At 45.1% G+C, this 15,587-nt stretch overlaps 1 protein-coding gene across 1 annotated transcript in view; it reads left to right on the top strand.

The window, feature by feature from the left end:
• Positions 1 to 1,427: 1,427 nt before the first annotated feature.
• The window catches only part of HDGFL3 (HDGF like 3), a 48,158-nt gene continuing 33,998 nt past the window's right edge, over positions 1,428 to 15,587 (top strand). Inside the window, exon 1 of the mRNA XM_030281499.4 lies at positions 1,428 to 1,929. Within this exon, the coding sequence (XP_030137359.1) occupies positions 1,846 to 1,929 (84 nt within the window). The 5' untranslated portion in view covers positions 1,428 to 1,845. The remainder of the gene's footprint in view (positions 1,930 to 15,587) is intronic.

Raw genomic sequence — 15,587 nt, 5'->3', positions numbered from 1 at the left:
CTGGCAACCCTGTCACTGATCAGTACTTCAGAACAGGTAACAGCACCGAGCACAGTGCAGGGTAATTATCTAAATGTTTATCTAGCTTTTTGAAATTCTTTTTCCATTATTAGTCTGCTACTGATACCTGAGCTAAAGATTTTACAGCAGTGCTTCCACCAGCAGTGAAGTGCTTATCCTTTTTTATGACCCAGAGTGAAAACTTTCTTGACTTACATACTAGCAACAGCAGCATTTGGGCTCCAGAGCCACATCTGGGGCTACCATAAAAAGCAAGTCTTCTTGGTCCTGTGCCAGCCCAGGAACAGGTGCTAGAAGAAGCATTTATTTATCTTACTAGCCATTGCAGACTGGAAGTGCCCTCTGTGGTCCATCTGCTCCCTCCTCAAAATGTGACCCTACAGTCTTCAGCCATCTATTTCTTTCTTCATCAGCAGGAACTGCCTGTGGCCAGGTGCTTTCCTTGGGAGTCAGGGAGTACCAGCCAGACCTGTCTCCCTAAACCCAGAGGGGACAGTTGCCATCTTAAATGTGGGAGTAGTTGGGGAACCTATTGCTAGAGTTTCAGCCAGACCTGCAGAAAAACCTTTCCTAAACTTTGCTGCTTGTGACCCACCTAGCAGGTGCCTATCTAGTTTTACTAGATAAGGTACTTGAGTGTAATAAATTCAATAATAATTGATGTTTGAACATTACAGCTGAACTAATAACATTATGGTAAAAGCAGCAATATCTGGGATATATGGGTTACCAGAGCTTCCCTTCCACGGGGGAAAACTGGCATCACCTGGCAAGCAAGAGATCCCAAACACCCTGCAAGGGGACATCACCACTGAGCAGCTCTGAGGTCCATGGCTTGGTGGATGTGGGTTTTAGTTTTAAGCTGAAAAGGCAGGCGGAGGGTCTGGCGGTGGAGGAGAGGCTGGGTACAGAAACTGGGACAACCTTGTGCTTCGGAGCCAGGCCGCTGCCTAGGGTCTGCTCAGGCTGCCCGGCATGGGGAGGGCTCAGGAGGGGGCTGCAGGTACCCGGAGGAGCCGGTCCGTGCTGGGCCTGGGCCTCCGTGACAGCGGGGCCAGGGCACTCCCAGGCCCAAGGGCCGGGCGCCTTTGGCCGGGGGAAGCGGAGTCCTGCTGCCGACACCGGCGGCTTCTCCTCGCCGCCCTGCCTCCATGTCGGGCGCGCATAAAGAACCATGTCATGCTTCAGCGGGGAAGGGAGGGCCGGGCGGCACTGGAGCGCTCTCTGCTCTCCTATTTTCATAGAAACCGATCTGTGTACCTAGAAAATAACAGGAAGGGAAAGCGCGGGGGGAGGCGCGGGCGGGGTGGGGGGGATAAGAAGATCCTGTTTTCGGTCGCTGCCCGAGGAGTAATTCGTCGGAGACGGCTCCATATTCCCGGGGCCGCGGCGGCTGCGGCGGGGATGGAGCGGGCGGCGCGGGCGGCGTAGCCCAGCGCGCACGGGGGGGCCGCGGGCAGCGCCGCGCCCGCCGCCGCCGCGGGGCGAGGGCTCCCCGGCCGCCCCCGCCCGGCCAGCCCGCTCCCTGGTACCGGGGGCTGCTGGGGTTGTGTCCAAGGCCTCCCCCTCCCCCGCGTACACACTCACACACACAGACACACGCACACACACTCACACTCACACACACACACACACACACACACACCCCATCTCCTCCTGCCGCCGCCGCCGCCGGAGAGATCGGGGATCGCCCGCGGCCCGGCCCCGCTCCCGGCTGCGCCCCGTGCCCGGGCGCATCGCACCCAGCGGGGGCTCGCCCGGCTGCCCCCGGGGCGGCGTGCGGGAGGGCGGGGGGACACACGGCGGCTCCCGCGGCGGCTCCCGATGGCTCGTCCGCGGCCCCGAGAATACAAGGCTGGAGACCTGGTGTTCGCCAAAATGAAGGGGTACCCGCACTGGCCGGCCCGGGTGAGTACCGCGGCGGGGGCGCCCGGCCCCGCGCCGCCGCCCCCCTCGCCCCGCGGCCGGGCGGGCAGCGGCCGGGCCGCGGCCAGGAGCCGTCGGAGGCCCCGGCTCCGGCCCCGGCGGACGGGGGGCCGCGATGCGCGCCCACCCCGCTATTATTGTGCATCTTTTCTTTGATCTGTAGATTTCTCCCCGGCCCCCCGGGAGGAGGAGGAGGAGGAGGTGGAGGAGGAGGAGGAGGAGGAAGGGGGAGGGAGGGGGGCGAGCGCGGGCTGTACCTGGGTTGTTATCGCAGGGAGGAGGCTTGGGGAGCCGGCAGCCCTGCCTGCATCAAAACGATGCTGTTTATTATGCGCCCTCCCTCGCCCCGGCCCCCGGCTCCCCCGGGAGGCACAGGGCCCCCGCCGCCCCCCGCGGCCCGGGCAGGGCAGGGCCGCCGCCGCCCCGGGGCCCCGCGGCCCGGGGACCGGCCGGGACAGCGCCGCGGGCCGGGCCCGGGGAGCCGCGGGGATGGGGCACGGCCCGGGGCAGGGACGGGTCTGCGGGGGGCGAGGCCCCGGGTCGGGCTGTGCGTGTCCCCAGGGCGGCGGGCTCAGCCCGGCTCGGGGAGGTTGGGGGAGGTGAATCGGGTCTGGCTCTGTGGCAGCCCCCCAGCCCTGCTGCCACCCCACTGCACACAGGTTTTTGGGTCTCCCGCACTTCCCACTGCACCTTGCTCTTTACCGGGTTGACTTTCTTTCATAGGCCTTTGTCATTTTTTGTTTAACACTGCCGTGATACAACTGAGATGCAAAGGCACCGTGGTCATTTGACGGTCAGATAAGTGCTGATTGTACTTGAACATCCATTTCTGGTGCTGCTACAATAATGCAGGGCAGAGCTTTCTGTGGGGGGTCTGGTACTGGCACACTTACGTGGCCTGTCCCTTCCCTCCTCTTTGGTCACTGTTGTGTAAACTCACTAAGTGACACGTGTTGTGGGAACTCTTGGCAGGCATCAACCAGTGAGTCTGTATTTACTTGTCTTCCCCGGCCTTGCTGGGATGATTGGGTAGTGCTTCATGCCATCATTCGCTAGTCAAGGAAAGTTGCTGTTCTTTATAGACTGTGAAGAGCATGAAGATAGTGAAGAGTTGTGTGCAACCTGCAGGGAAACATGGATGAGCAGGGCAGAGATGGACTGACATTTAGCATTAGCCTTGGCAAGACAGCCCTGGAAAAGGCTGGGTGTAAGTGCTGGGAAGGTGTCCTGGGCAGAACTGGGAAGCAGAAGTGTTGTTGAACAGCAGACACTGTACAAGGAGGGAAGGCCAACACAGCAGGCTTAAGCAAAGGTCGGTGAAAAAAGAATAGCGACAGGGTTCTGAATATCCAGAAGCCTGGTAATGAGGTGGTGCATGCAATTATTTTGGCAGAGCAGGCTAAAATTAGCATGCAAAAGGCCGAACATAATCAACAACGGGTTGTGGTTTTGTAATTCTATCATTATACAGGTTGGTGGATATACTACCTAAAAAATGGCAATTTGTGTCAGCACAACAGCATGAGCCACTGAAAATTGACTTCTTTCCTACCTCTGTCATGGTTTAATTTACTGTGAAAATTTTAATGTGAACAGTTGAGACCATTACCACGTTGAAGCATGTTAATCCCTTTCCTTTTTGAGCCTTTGTAAAACTCCCATTTGTTTACTCAGAAGCAGAGCAGGGCCTTTTGTTTTAATGGCATTTTCTTTCCTTTCAAAAAATCATTATGTGCTATGCAGCTGGTCATAGCTTTTGACTGGATTACTAAATAGGCACCTGAATGGCAATAATATCCAACAAAGTACATCTTGACTAGGAAAAAATAGGTGTGCTGTTCACATAACTCACTTCCTTTGTGCAGACTAACAGGATGTAAAGTTCAAGTGAAGACAAAGCAGCCTCTACTTTTAACATGACTTAGCAAATAGAGGCAGAACCTGTAGAGAGCCCAGAGTCTACCACCAGGTAGGAAGAGAGCTGTCAGGAGAGGGGAGCATTAGTGCTGGGTGTTAGTACAGTAGAGTGTGCACAGGATGTGCTCCTGTGACTTGTGATGCTGTTACCTACAACTCCATGGTAGATCAGCTGATGTCTGCCCGAACCTTGTTAAAATTACAGTTCATGCCATATTTGCTAGGACTTTTCATAATTTTGGTTGCTAAGTTTTGCCTGATGCACACTTTCTTCAATGAAGGAAAAACCTAGTGAGAACATCAGTCTTTATTTTGCTTCTCAGAAAACATTTTGGCATACAAATAAGGAGCAAAGAAATATTTGAGTTGAGAATGCATCTCGGGTACTTCTGATTAACTGAATGCCTTTTATCCAGGGGATTCCCTTGCTTCCAGATCCTTGAGTGGTTGCTAGCTACTTCTCTATTCATTATGCAATTAGCGTGTTTGATCTTTGTATTCTCATAAAAACTTCTATATTTCATGCTAATATGTAGCTTTAGTAATACGAGTAACAATACATTTAAATGGCAGTGTTATTGCCCCTACCAAATGGTGTTTGGCATCAGTGAGACCTTTGGCATGAATCTCCTGTCTAGGGACAAACTTCTTAAACTGTGTTTAATAAACCTGCGAAGTGTTGGAGCAGGACAGAAGTGATCTGCCTGCCCTTTAATGAAACACAGACATAACTGGCCTGGCTCAGAATCAGCCATGTATTTTTGTGCACATGGGTAGTGTCAGGCAGAGGAGGTTCCTCAGATCCAGCAGCAAAATTCAGACCTGCCCCCAGCTCAGTGGCTCCTGTCTGTCCCAGGGATGGTGCCTGTGGGCTCAGCCAACTCCATGTACCACAGCACCGCAGACAGACCCAGCACAGGCAGCCCTCCCAATTCCTGCATTAGCTTCCCACCCCTCTCTTTGGAGCTGTGTTGATCCAGTGACCAGTATGAACAAGCCTGACAAACCTGACAAACCACCCCTATGAGTAAAGAGAGAAAAAAGATGCAAAAAGTGGCAAAATAATGATGAAATGCTAAGGCACCGTTGGAAAATTGTATCTTATAACTGATGGAGTGCTCTAGCACTCAAACTAAATTTAACGTTTCTTTGCGGATTGGTCATTAATTCATTTGAGAAGGACTGGATTTGCCACGCTTGGCCAAAACAATAATGACACCTGATGGCTGAAAGAGGTCACTTAGGTCTTATTACCTTTAAGGCCTGGAAGGCTTTTTGGTATCACGTTTTCTTGTGCAAAGCTGAAATTTCCTTTAGCTTGGCTGGAGGACAACAAACAGGTTTAGAATTGTACTGAAGTTTAATAATAATGGTAAAGGACATACAGTTCAGTTTAACACTGTTTTTATGTTGGTCTGTGATGTCTGTTGTCTTTAGATGCTCATTAAAAATGCAGAATAAATATAAACTGACCAGGTCATCAATCTAACGAGTAAGCAACTGTGTATCCAGAGATCCTGCAAAAATAGAGAGAAGATGCCATTGTGGTTAAAATGTAGAAAATAAGAATTTAATTTGTTGTACATTTGATGAGTGGTCTTTGCCTTTGAAGCACTAAATCCCCCTGTGTCTTACTTCCTCGTTTGTAAAAGACAGTTAACAATTCTTGTCCCTTTAAAAAGGTGTTGTGCAGACAAAATCCCTAAGGTTTATGAGTTTCTTTGATACTGCCATGATAGGAGCTGTATTAACATACACAGACAGAAAATCTCTTCCTTCAGATACCCTAGTTTATCTAGGATAAATGTCCTGGTTTATTGAGAAATTGCCCCTTGAATAGTCACTCAGATGAGATAAAAGGGAAAACTAGTGGAAGATTCAGAAAGATCAATAATGGTGTTTGTTTTATGAGTGACCCTGAAAGAAACAATAGGCATTTAGTTGCTGAAATTAGCTACTGATTTAAAAATAGGAAGGAAGCTGTTAATGCAACTGTAGAGAGCAGAGAAAAAGTCTGGAATGACCTCAATAAAATAGGAACATGCCCAAATAAATGGCTGATGCCATTACTGAACAGAAGTCTAGGATTGTGCAGCTGGGGAGACAAGAACTCTATTTGGATAAGCAGCAGGAGTTTGTGTAGGAATGGCAACATTTATTTGGGATAATACAAGAGACCCAAGCAGGTAAGACAATGTATTTTAATGTAAAACACATGGTTGTTTAAAGCTGTTTAGAACACGTTGTGCTGGCAGGAGAACACAGCCTTTAAAGTGTTGGTGTCACACCATTATGAAGGTGTATTTGCCATCTTGTCAGGGTGAAGTTCCCATTTGCTGGACTCCTGTTTGTCTTGTCCAGTTCCTTTATTGCTACTCTGAATTAACACCTACTTTAACTCCAGATTTGCTACTTAGCCAGCAATGAATGAATGGCACTCTTATGAATGCCACTGTGAAAAAACATCTGCCAATAGCAATGGCAGAATGGGGTTTGGGGCACTTCAATGGATTAGTTGCAAATGGATGTGAAATGTTCAGTACGTTGCTTAGAGTAATACATAGTAAATGCTGTCATTTTCATGGGAATAGTGTCAGTGGCAGGCTGAGCCATCATAATGTAGTGACTACATGGTAGTTTTTAGCTCAGTATTTTCAGTCCCCCCTCCAACAAGGCATGAAAGTAAGGCACCTGAAAGTATGAACTGAAATAATTCAAGGGAAAAGCTTAAAGGTAAGCTTATGCCTAAAGACTGTGTTAGATGACAGCCTAGAAAGGCTCATAACACTGTGGTATAATAATGTAATATAATGTTAGGCACTATTAAAAGAAATTACTACTACAGAGTAACAGAAGATTTTTAGTATCAGCAAAAAAAATTCAAAAATAAACTTTGGACAACCCTATGCAGACATTTTAGTAAATAAGCCTCTGTCATCCAGTTCAGTGAAGTGTGGATGGAGCCAGTGGGTTGATTTGGATGCAGTTGTAGATGTAGGACCAAGGCTTATATTCTGACATCATTTGATAAAATACAAGGTACAGAAACAACTTTGGTCTGTTATAATGGCCATTATGACAGCTTGCAAATATTGAACTCTCCAACACATCATAGAAGAAAGGTTCTGCCTTTTAAGTGTTTGATATTTAAAACAGACCATTTGTTTTTGTATTAATATAAGAATAAGGGAAGGTGGGTTTTTCCCTGGCAGGGTTTATCTTTTTTGGCAAAGAATGACAGACAAAAATCAGATTAGATCCAGAAAACTTCAAAGGGTCCATCACAATAGACAACAGATCTTTCTCTGTGTTTTTCTGCCAAAACTTGTTCTGCAGTCTTTTGAGCTTTTCTCCTTGGCCATTTGGGACCTGTCCAGTCCTTCACCATGTGTTTTTCTCCTTTCCCCCTTTTGGTTGCTCTGGTTTATGACCTCACTTTTGCCATATTACTAAATATGAGTCCCCTGTGACTTCTCCTTTACCAACTCAGAGCTTCTTCAGTCTCTCTCCCTCTTCAATTATGTACCTCACTCATACATCAGTCCTTGGAGGTCTGCAAGCAATTCTTCCTGGCAGGTCTCTGTTTGTTCCTTTCTGAGATGATTCGCTGATCACTGCAAAGGTCTGGCTTATCCTGGGAACTGATGGTGAGGTCGTGGCTTCTTCAGGCAACACTTCCACGAGCAATTCCATGCACTGTGTGCGTGGGAAAAGAGCACATTTAAGGCAGAGTCCTTTGTGGAATTGTTTTTACTTTCTAATTCTTCTGCACCATCTTGACACATGTTGCTTAGACAGCATTAAACTTATTTGCAGATACCTGGTCATATCCTAGAATACAGGTGAATGCATTTTCAGTGACTTAATCAGTTCATTGAGTACTGATTCCTTCATTTCCTGAAACAAAAATAACAAGGAGTGAAGTATTAATTCTCCTACTGTTTGCAAAGTAGGGAACTTAAGTAGCTGGCAGCCTTTTTCTGTCCTCCTGCAATCAGTTTTAAGTGTGAATTAAAAGGCTTTCATCTGAGGATTGTAGCATAAAATGTCATAATTTTTATCCATGAGGTTGAACCATAGCTTACAGTAAAACCTTTGCTCTTCTTTGATAAATGAATAATTTTGGGGCCAAGGTGTTCCATGTTTGTTGTTAGCACAGCAGAGATATAAGGGGAAACATCTTTAAAATTCAGTTCTTTAAATCTTTCTGCTGGTGTTTTTTTGGTCTTTAATTAGTTTAAATAATTAGCCCCAAATGTGCAAGTCTGATCTATTTTGTGTAGATGACAATAGCTGAATACATTTTCTCCTGCTGTGTCACAATTTTAAGTCCAAATGAAGCTAACACAGAATAAAGACAGTTGTCTCGGAAGTTTTGAGGTAATAAGCAACTAAAGCTTTTCATACCCATAATCTACAGGCTTTTTGTTAGATACTTTTCCTTGTTACTTTGAAACCATTGAATAATTTTCATCAACTGATCCCATGGAAATAATTTGATATGTATTTTTGGATGAAGGAATAGTGCCCCTTTCAGTGAAATCTGTAACCTGTCAAGTCAATCTGTATGCTGCTACTACAAGAAGATAGGAGAAATATTAGTTTCCCCTCATTAATTGACAGATCTCTTTTTTTACTGGGTGAAGAACCTTTTAGGATTCCCAACTTCAATGAACCTTTTGTAGGCAGCAAAATGAAGACAGAATTTTCAGCCTTAACTCTTCATTTCCTGATTTTCCTGTCATAATGACGCATTAACAAATCTTCCTGCATTTAGGGTAATAAAAATCTAGTAAGCAAGAGTTTGCTGACAGTAAGTATATACAATTGTCATTTGAGGATAGATGAAAGGACTTCCTGATGATGCTGGAGAAGTGATAACAGTGGGGAGAGGTTGGGCATTTTGACTGTTCCAAATGGTGGTGCCTGAGCAGTCAAAACCTTTCCACTGAGTACTTGAGAGGCATAAGGGAGAATGAGGCTGCCTGAGGCCTCCCTGTAATGCTGTAATTTGAGTGGTAAATACAGCAACAAACACTGGGAAGTAGTCTGTGGAGCAGGCAGGAAGAGGATGTGGAAATGGCTTTTTAAAGGTGTTGGGAGTCAGCTGAACATCAGCACTGTGCTGTTTCTTTAGGTACCCTGGTACTTTCCAAGGCTGCCCCTGTGCCATCCATCTGTGATCCCTGCCTGCCATGGATGTGTCCGTGTGTGTGCAGACACACCTGTCCCGTGCACAGGACAGATCTTAGAACACAGATCTTAGAACACAGGAGGAGCACTCGGGCAGGGCATCAGCTGACTGGACTCCAACAGAGGCAGCATCAGCAGCCAGTGGTTTGGCTGAAGCACAATGGAGCAATGAGAATGAACCATTATTTGAAAGATTCCAAGAAATATTTGGCAAACAAGGCAGTGTCATGAGGTAAAGCTTTTAAAACTTAAAGAAGGAAACAGATCCTTTCTTCCTCCTCTTGGGAAGGTCTCTGCAGTACTGCCTTTGCACATCTGAGATTGTTTCGTTCATTTGTGTAGCAGCCAGTTCTAAACCTGATACTGAAATTGGATATAAACTGCAGATTCATTTCGTTTTCCTTTCTTCTGCTCACACTGTTTGACATGAAAGGCTTGATAATGCTTTTTCCTGAAGGGTATATGTGACCTGGCTTTTGGGATTTGGTTTGTTTGTTTGTTTGTGGTTTTTTTGGTTCTAGAAAACAAGGAGGGTAAGAAATCTGAGTCAATACTGCAGCATCTTAACAAAACAATGAACTTCCCATGTTATGAAGTAGTTCCTATTACCCCAGTCTGTAGTTCCCCATCCTTCCAGTGGTCTCAGGTCAACCCAAATATTATCCTTGGCATCAGTGTTTCTCCAAAAAGACACATAATGTCCTTGAATTTCAGAAGGATTTTATCTCTGCCTCCTGGCCTTTTGTAAAGCTCTGCTGAAATCTGAAAATGCCTTCAGAGTCAACATAAAGGGAGGACATGAGGTACTCTGCTCTGGGCCACACAGAGCCCAACATTAGAAAGGACAGGTGTCCACAGACTTTGGTCTCTGCCTTAGAAAGTGCATTTAAATATCTTTCAGCTTTCCATCAGCAGATTGAAAGGTTAATTAGCATACATCTGTAGCCCTGACAATGCAAACTGGAAACAACTGTTTATTTTGCCTTGCAGCAATGTGTAAAAAACCTAGAGAGAGGCTGTTTGCCAGCTTTGGTTTGGCTGCTTGAATAGAAGACATCATATAACAAAAGAGGAAAAACAGGGCAAGGAATATCATACACTAAAGAATTTCCTGAAGACCATCAGTTAACAAAACACCCGACATGCAACAGAGTAAGTAGGGTCAGGGAGGAAGGAAAAAATTCCAGGCTGTAAGGACCTTACAGATGCCACTGTGGTGTCACTGAGGTCAACTAGGAATCAGTGTGTCAGCCTTTAAAGTCAGGAACTTTGTCCTCCTTGGCCTTGGAAGGCACCTACCTATGAAGCCACTTAAAATACAAAGAGTAAAACTACACCAAAGCAATGAGTAGAAGAAACTTTAAGTCTGGGAGAGCTCAAGATACAATTGCACAATAATGCAAACCATTTCTGGGAATCAATCCTATATCAGACTGGATTACTGAATGCACTAAATATAAGTACATATTGAAACTTAATAATAACACAGGGAGTGACCTTACAGAGATGTGTAGCATCAGTCTGGAGATGCAATCCAGGTGGGAGAAGCAGGAAGGTGCAAAAAGAGGAGCAAAAACTATAGTTGCAAAGAACAATTCTGGAGTTTCTGCTATCTCCTTGATCTGCTGATGTGTTTTGCATACAAAGTCATTGGAACCAAGCAGCTCTTTCTTGCTAGCTTCTCTTCAGCTTCACAAAACTTATATTTTACAGCATTCACACCTCCATAAAGGGTTACTGTCAACTTTTCCTTTTAATTCTTGGAAGACAGTGTATCTTCTTCATCTGGAATCTCTTCCACATGTAGAAATAAGAATCCAAGTCTCCATTCCTGACTGTTACCCTAGTCTCTGACTTGTTGTTTGGTAACTAGGAGGCAGTTCCTGCAGCTCCTCTTCTGCTTAATCCTCTGAGAAATGTTTGGATGTAGGGCACTTACAGTTCACCTTTTGTATGGCACTGTGGGGTGGGAGCAAGGGAGGGGAGTGCCCATGGAGCAGTGCTTGGACTCACTTGTGCCATGGGTTTCTGTCCTGACACAGCAGCATAAGGGGATGCCAGAGAGCAGAGCACTGGACTTCAAAAGGAGATTTGTCTCCTTCCTTCTCTTGAGTTTTGCTTTTCCCTTCCCTGCCTCTGCTTGTGCAGAGACCAACCAGGCAGAGGCTGAGGGGAGGCTCCAAAGCCAGCAGACAGGGAGGGCTGTGTTGGACACCCCATAGGAAAAGCTGTCCATGTATGCTCCTTCCTTTCTTAGGACAGAACTGGTTGCTGAGCACTAAATTCCACCAGCCTCACTGATTGCTTTTGGTGTGTGCATTGCCCTAAGCATCTGTGTATTTTTCTTTAGCTTCATTTAACATGTTCCCAGTCTGTCCATCCACATCCTGACAAGGGCTGGGCCACTCTCCCAGGTGCAGCTGCACCCTGTGGGGCTCTGCCCACGCTGGCAGGACGTGTGTTTGTATCTGGGATTGCTGCAGAGTGCCTTGACCTTTGCAGCACACTGCTTATTCAAATGTAACTTGTGGTCCACTATTGGCTTCCTGTAGTATTGCTGCTTCCAGCTTTCTCTCTCTGACATTGCCAATCCTTTTTCCCAGCTGTGTTGTTTTTTTCCTTGTGCAGACTGAATTTCAGTTTACGTGCAGCTCGTATTTCTCACAGACCCAGGGCTGTGAGTCAGTTGTCACTGGGTTTACAATCACTGGTGCAGGGAACTGACTGCACGTTTCTGCATACACACCTACGAGCCTGAGACTATCTTTGAATATTTGCAAAGGTTCCCATCTTGCTGTCCCAAATGCCACTTCCAGAACATGGAAAAAGGTGCTGAGGGAGGCAGATCCTGGCAAGAAATACACATGAGCCAGGTATCTCATGCCAGGCACTGTGTCCTACTGTAGTGGCATGTTTTTGTCATCTTTTTCTTAAACTAATTAGTTGCTTGTTGGTTTTCAGCCCAGATGTCATAGTTTCCATCTGAGCCAGTGTAAATTTGTATTTCTGTAAGGATTTCTTCAGACTCTATTATCTGGAATCCAATTAAGTAGTGTGTTCATTCAGGATTAATCACATGTGGAAGTGTTTGCAGAATTGAGGTTCCTGTGTTCTTAGCAGAGTACTATTACTGCTGTATTTCATTATCCCCCAGTAGGAAAGGCTGGGGAATTTCATGTGTTAGTTGCCCTGCACAGATCCACTGCATGGCTGTCCTGGGTGTTATGGAATAGCAGAAGGAAGATGATACCTTATCCCAGTAGTTTGCTCTCTAAAGACCATGTCCCAAATGCAGAGAATGAGTTTGACTGCATAAAGATTCCTTGATTTCAGTAAAACTGCTTACATGTGTGCTGACATGCCTGTAGAAACATAGGGTAGGACCTCAGCCTAAGGGAGAAGGCAGACGTTCATCTTAAAAAAAGAAAAAATAAAATCTGACATTCCTTACTGCAGTGCCTCTCGAGATACCAGGACTTTTGAAAGATATTATTGGTGCAGCAAACTCAAAAGATAATTCTTTTCATATGGTGTCTGGTTCAGGTGACTTGCATATGTGCAGGTACCCCTTTTGCTGCTTTTTATCAGAAGTTCTTTTTCAAAATCTTCCTCTTGTGCAAATTTTTCCTGTGTCATAGCCAGTATTTCTATCACAGCTTGTAGAAGAAGGTAGCATAAAGCTATTAAGCCTCATGGTTAGAATTTTAATGTCTGCAAAGTAGTAAGTTTGTTCTTTCTGATAATATTTTGTTTCCTTTGTATTTATTTGTGCAACTCTGCTTTGGAGCTTTTTAGTGCTTGTAAGGTAGTGGGTCAGTTTTCTGAAAACATTTTTTGAATTGGCACTTCTGGGAAAATGACAAGGAGTCCTTGTTAAAAGACGAAGACATTAGAGAAACCACATTTGTCAGATGGGGCTCTTTAGCATTAAAATGCTGTGAATGTTTGCTCCTTATCTTTTAGAAGATGCTTTATGGCATCTCCTGCCTTACAAGTGAATGGATTCACCTGTGTATATAAATGCCATGTTATTGTGCTGGATGGGATCTGGTGATACAAAGACAATGGCTTTGTTTATGCTGCCAAACTGTATGCCCAGCTGCGCTTGCAGAATCAAGCCTCTAGCTGTTAACTTTCTAGAAGGCCATAATAATAAAGATTTTAGTGGCAACATGTTCAGAAGAAATGCCAGCTTCTTTAGCAGATGTGGGAGCAAGGGGAACAATTTTTAAATGAGAGGCTTATACTTTTTCTGAAGCATTTGCTGCTAGATTATGATGTTAGTTTGCTTGTTTGTCAAATGTCAGCCAGGCAGTGACCTGCTGTAGTGACAGGGGTGTCAGGGTTGGGACCAAGGCAGATTTATTGAAAATTATGCCATCCTGAATGCTGCTTAGGAGGCTGAATTGGGGATCTTGACAGGTAAAAGCAGTGTGAGCTAAAACACTGTGGTTGTGGAGTGTGGTTTGGACACATCATGTGTCATCACCAGTGCATTAGAAAGTAAAGGCAAGTGACAGACTTAAAATTTTCAATACTGACAGAAAGGCTTTGGTTGGATTTTCTTCATTTGTATGAGGTCTGTATAAACACTCTGTCTGGATCCCAGTGTAAATCTGTATGTGCAGTGTTCCCTAATGCCTTTCCTAGTTCCAGATACATGTATCAGTAACCAAGTCCTCTTTTATTTGTAATTGCCTTTTCCATTCATTTGCACAACGTGAGTTAGAATAATATGCCGTTTCTTCATAGCCGCTTTTTAAAACAAAAAAAAAAAAATGAAAACATGCTGATTTAAAACATGCTTAGTATGGATTCCATCCCTGATTTATAGGTTCTAAAAATTTAATATTAATGTATGGGGAAATAGTACCGTTACACATGTGTAATTTGTTCTTGACTGGCTGTATCCTTAAAATTAATCTTCTGGCTACCTCTCCCAGTCTGGGATAGAAATGAGAAACAGTGATGGCCAGAAGGTATAGAGATGGAAATTTAGAGAAAATCAGAGGAAGAAAGCAGATTCTGGAGTGAAATTTGTGACATAACTGCAGCTGAGTTACTGGGTTTTGTAGGTAACTTGTGTTCAAGGCAGCACTGTATTCTGAGAGGTTCCTTGAGAGTAACACAAAATACTGACACATATTTCATACATCTATTCAGCTTAACATATTGGATAAAAACAATGGATATTAAAAAGTAACTCTTCATCCTGGACAAATATAAACATATAGGCAACTTCAAGCCCATGATTAATCCATGTGAATTAAAAGAGAGTATTCACATGCTTAAAACTCCTATTTAGTGGTTTTTATGTAAACTTTTTTCTTTGTAATGATAGACTGCCACCCTAGCAAATCTGGTCACTACCATATTGATGTATTCATCTTGTCTCTGACATTAATGCCACTTATATTTCTAGAACTACATCTTTTTGTCTTTCATGTTTCCATTATTTGATTTTTTTTTTTCTAACATGGTTTAGTAATTAGGATCTAAGTTCATAGGTCTACAGTACCTAATGGAGTACTTTGAATGTTTTAATATAGTTTCATTCCTGTCAGCTGCTGCTTAAGTCTGGGGGACTGGGCTTGAGGAAAATGTTCATTTTAATAAATAATGTTGTTATACTTTTAGGGATCATCTAAGTAAATTCCAGCAACATTATATTTAGAGTCAAAACTAAATGAAAACTCTCATTCTGAGATTTTAGAAATAGAAAAATGGGCAGGTGGAGAGGGGTATGACTTGACTTGGAAAAACTTGTTCCTGAGTCTCTTTAGGCAGGAGGATTAAAATTCCTAAGAGTTTAGCCTAGACTGGGAGACTTTGCAAAGAAGGCATTTGACACCCCAATGGCAGCTCCTGGAAACACGAGCAGAGACTGAAAGCAAACCCAGTAAAAATACCAAAGGTGGGTCCAAGTGCTGCACAGAGACCACTGTGACTCCATGAATCTTTTTTCATTCCATGGTTTTATCAACCCAGTTGACACGGGCAAAAGTTCCATCTTAGCAAAATAGTTTGGGGGTTTAATGGCTGGTTTTGTGCCTTAGAGGGTGGCTGAGGTTGGGAGAGTAAAGGAAACAATTAACTACAGACAGGTTTAGAGCAAGCAGGGGCTTTCAGAGACCCTGAGCCCTCCTGCAGGTACGAGGTTGCAGTTTGGCAGGGGAGTAAACAGAAAAACCTGCCTTTGCAGAATTATTGCAAATCACTCCATTTCATTGCCTTTGCAATTAGACTTCATTGTTCCTCATTTCCCCCAGCTTGCGTACACGTTGTTGTTTTTTACGTGTCACTTGCATCACAGCAAAACAACTGAGCTGTGTGCCCGTGATGCTGGGTGATCCTATCCATACCCCAGGGTGTGATCTGGGGCTCTCCTGGTGCACCGGGAGCGTGGTGGGAGCTGGCACTGGGTGCTGTGGGTGTGGCTGTGCCACTGTGCCAGCCCTGGCTGGGGGCCCTGCTGCCTGCAGGTGTTCTGTGCCTGTGGCTCTGCATGCACAGCTCGGCTGCTGCGGGCT

This window comes from Taeniopygia guttata, chromosome 10 (genome assembly GCF_048771995.1).
Source record: "Taeniopygia guttata chromosome 10, bTaeGut7.mat, whole genome shotgun sequence".
Lineage (NCBI taxonomy): Eukaryota > Metazoa > Chordata > Aves > Passeriformes > Estrildidae > Taeniopygia > Taeniopygia guttata.
The sequence above is the reverse complement of the archived record's forward strand: the minus strand, read 5'-3'. Positions and strand labels throughout refer to the sequence as shown.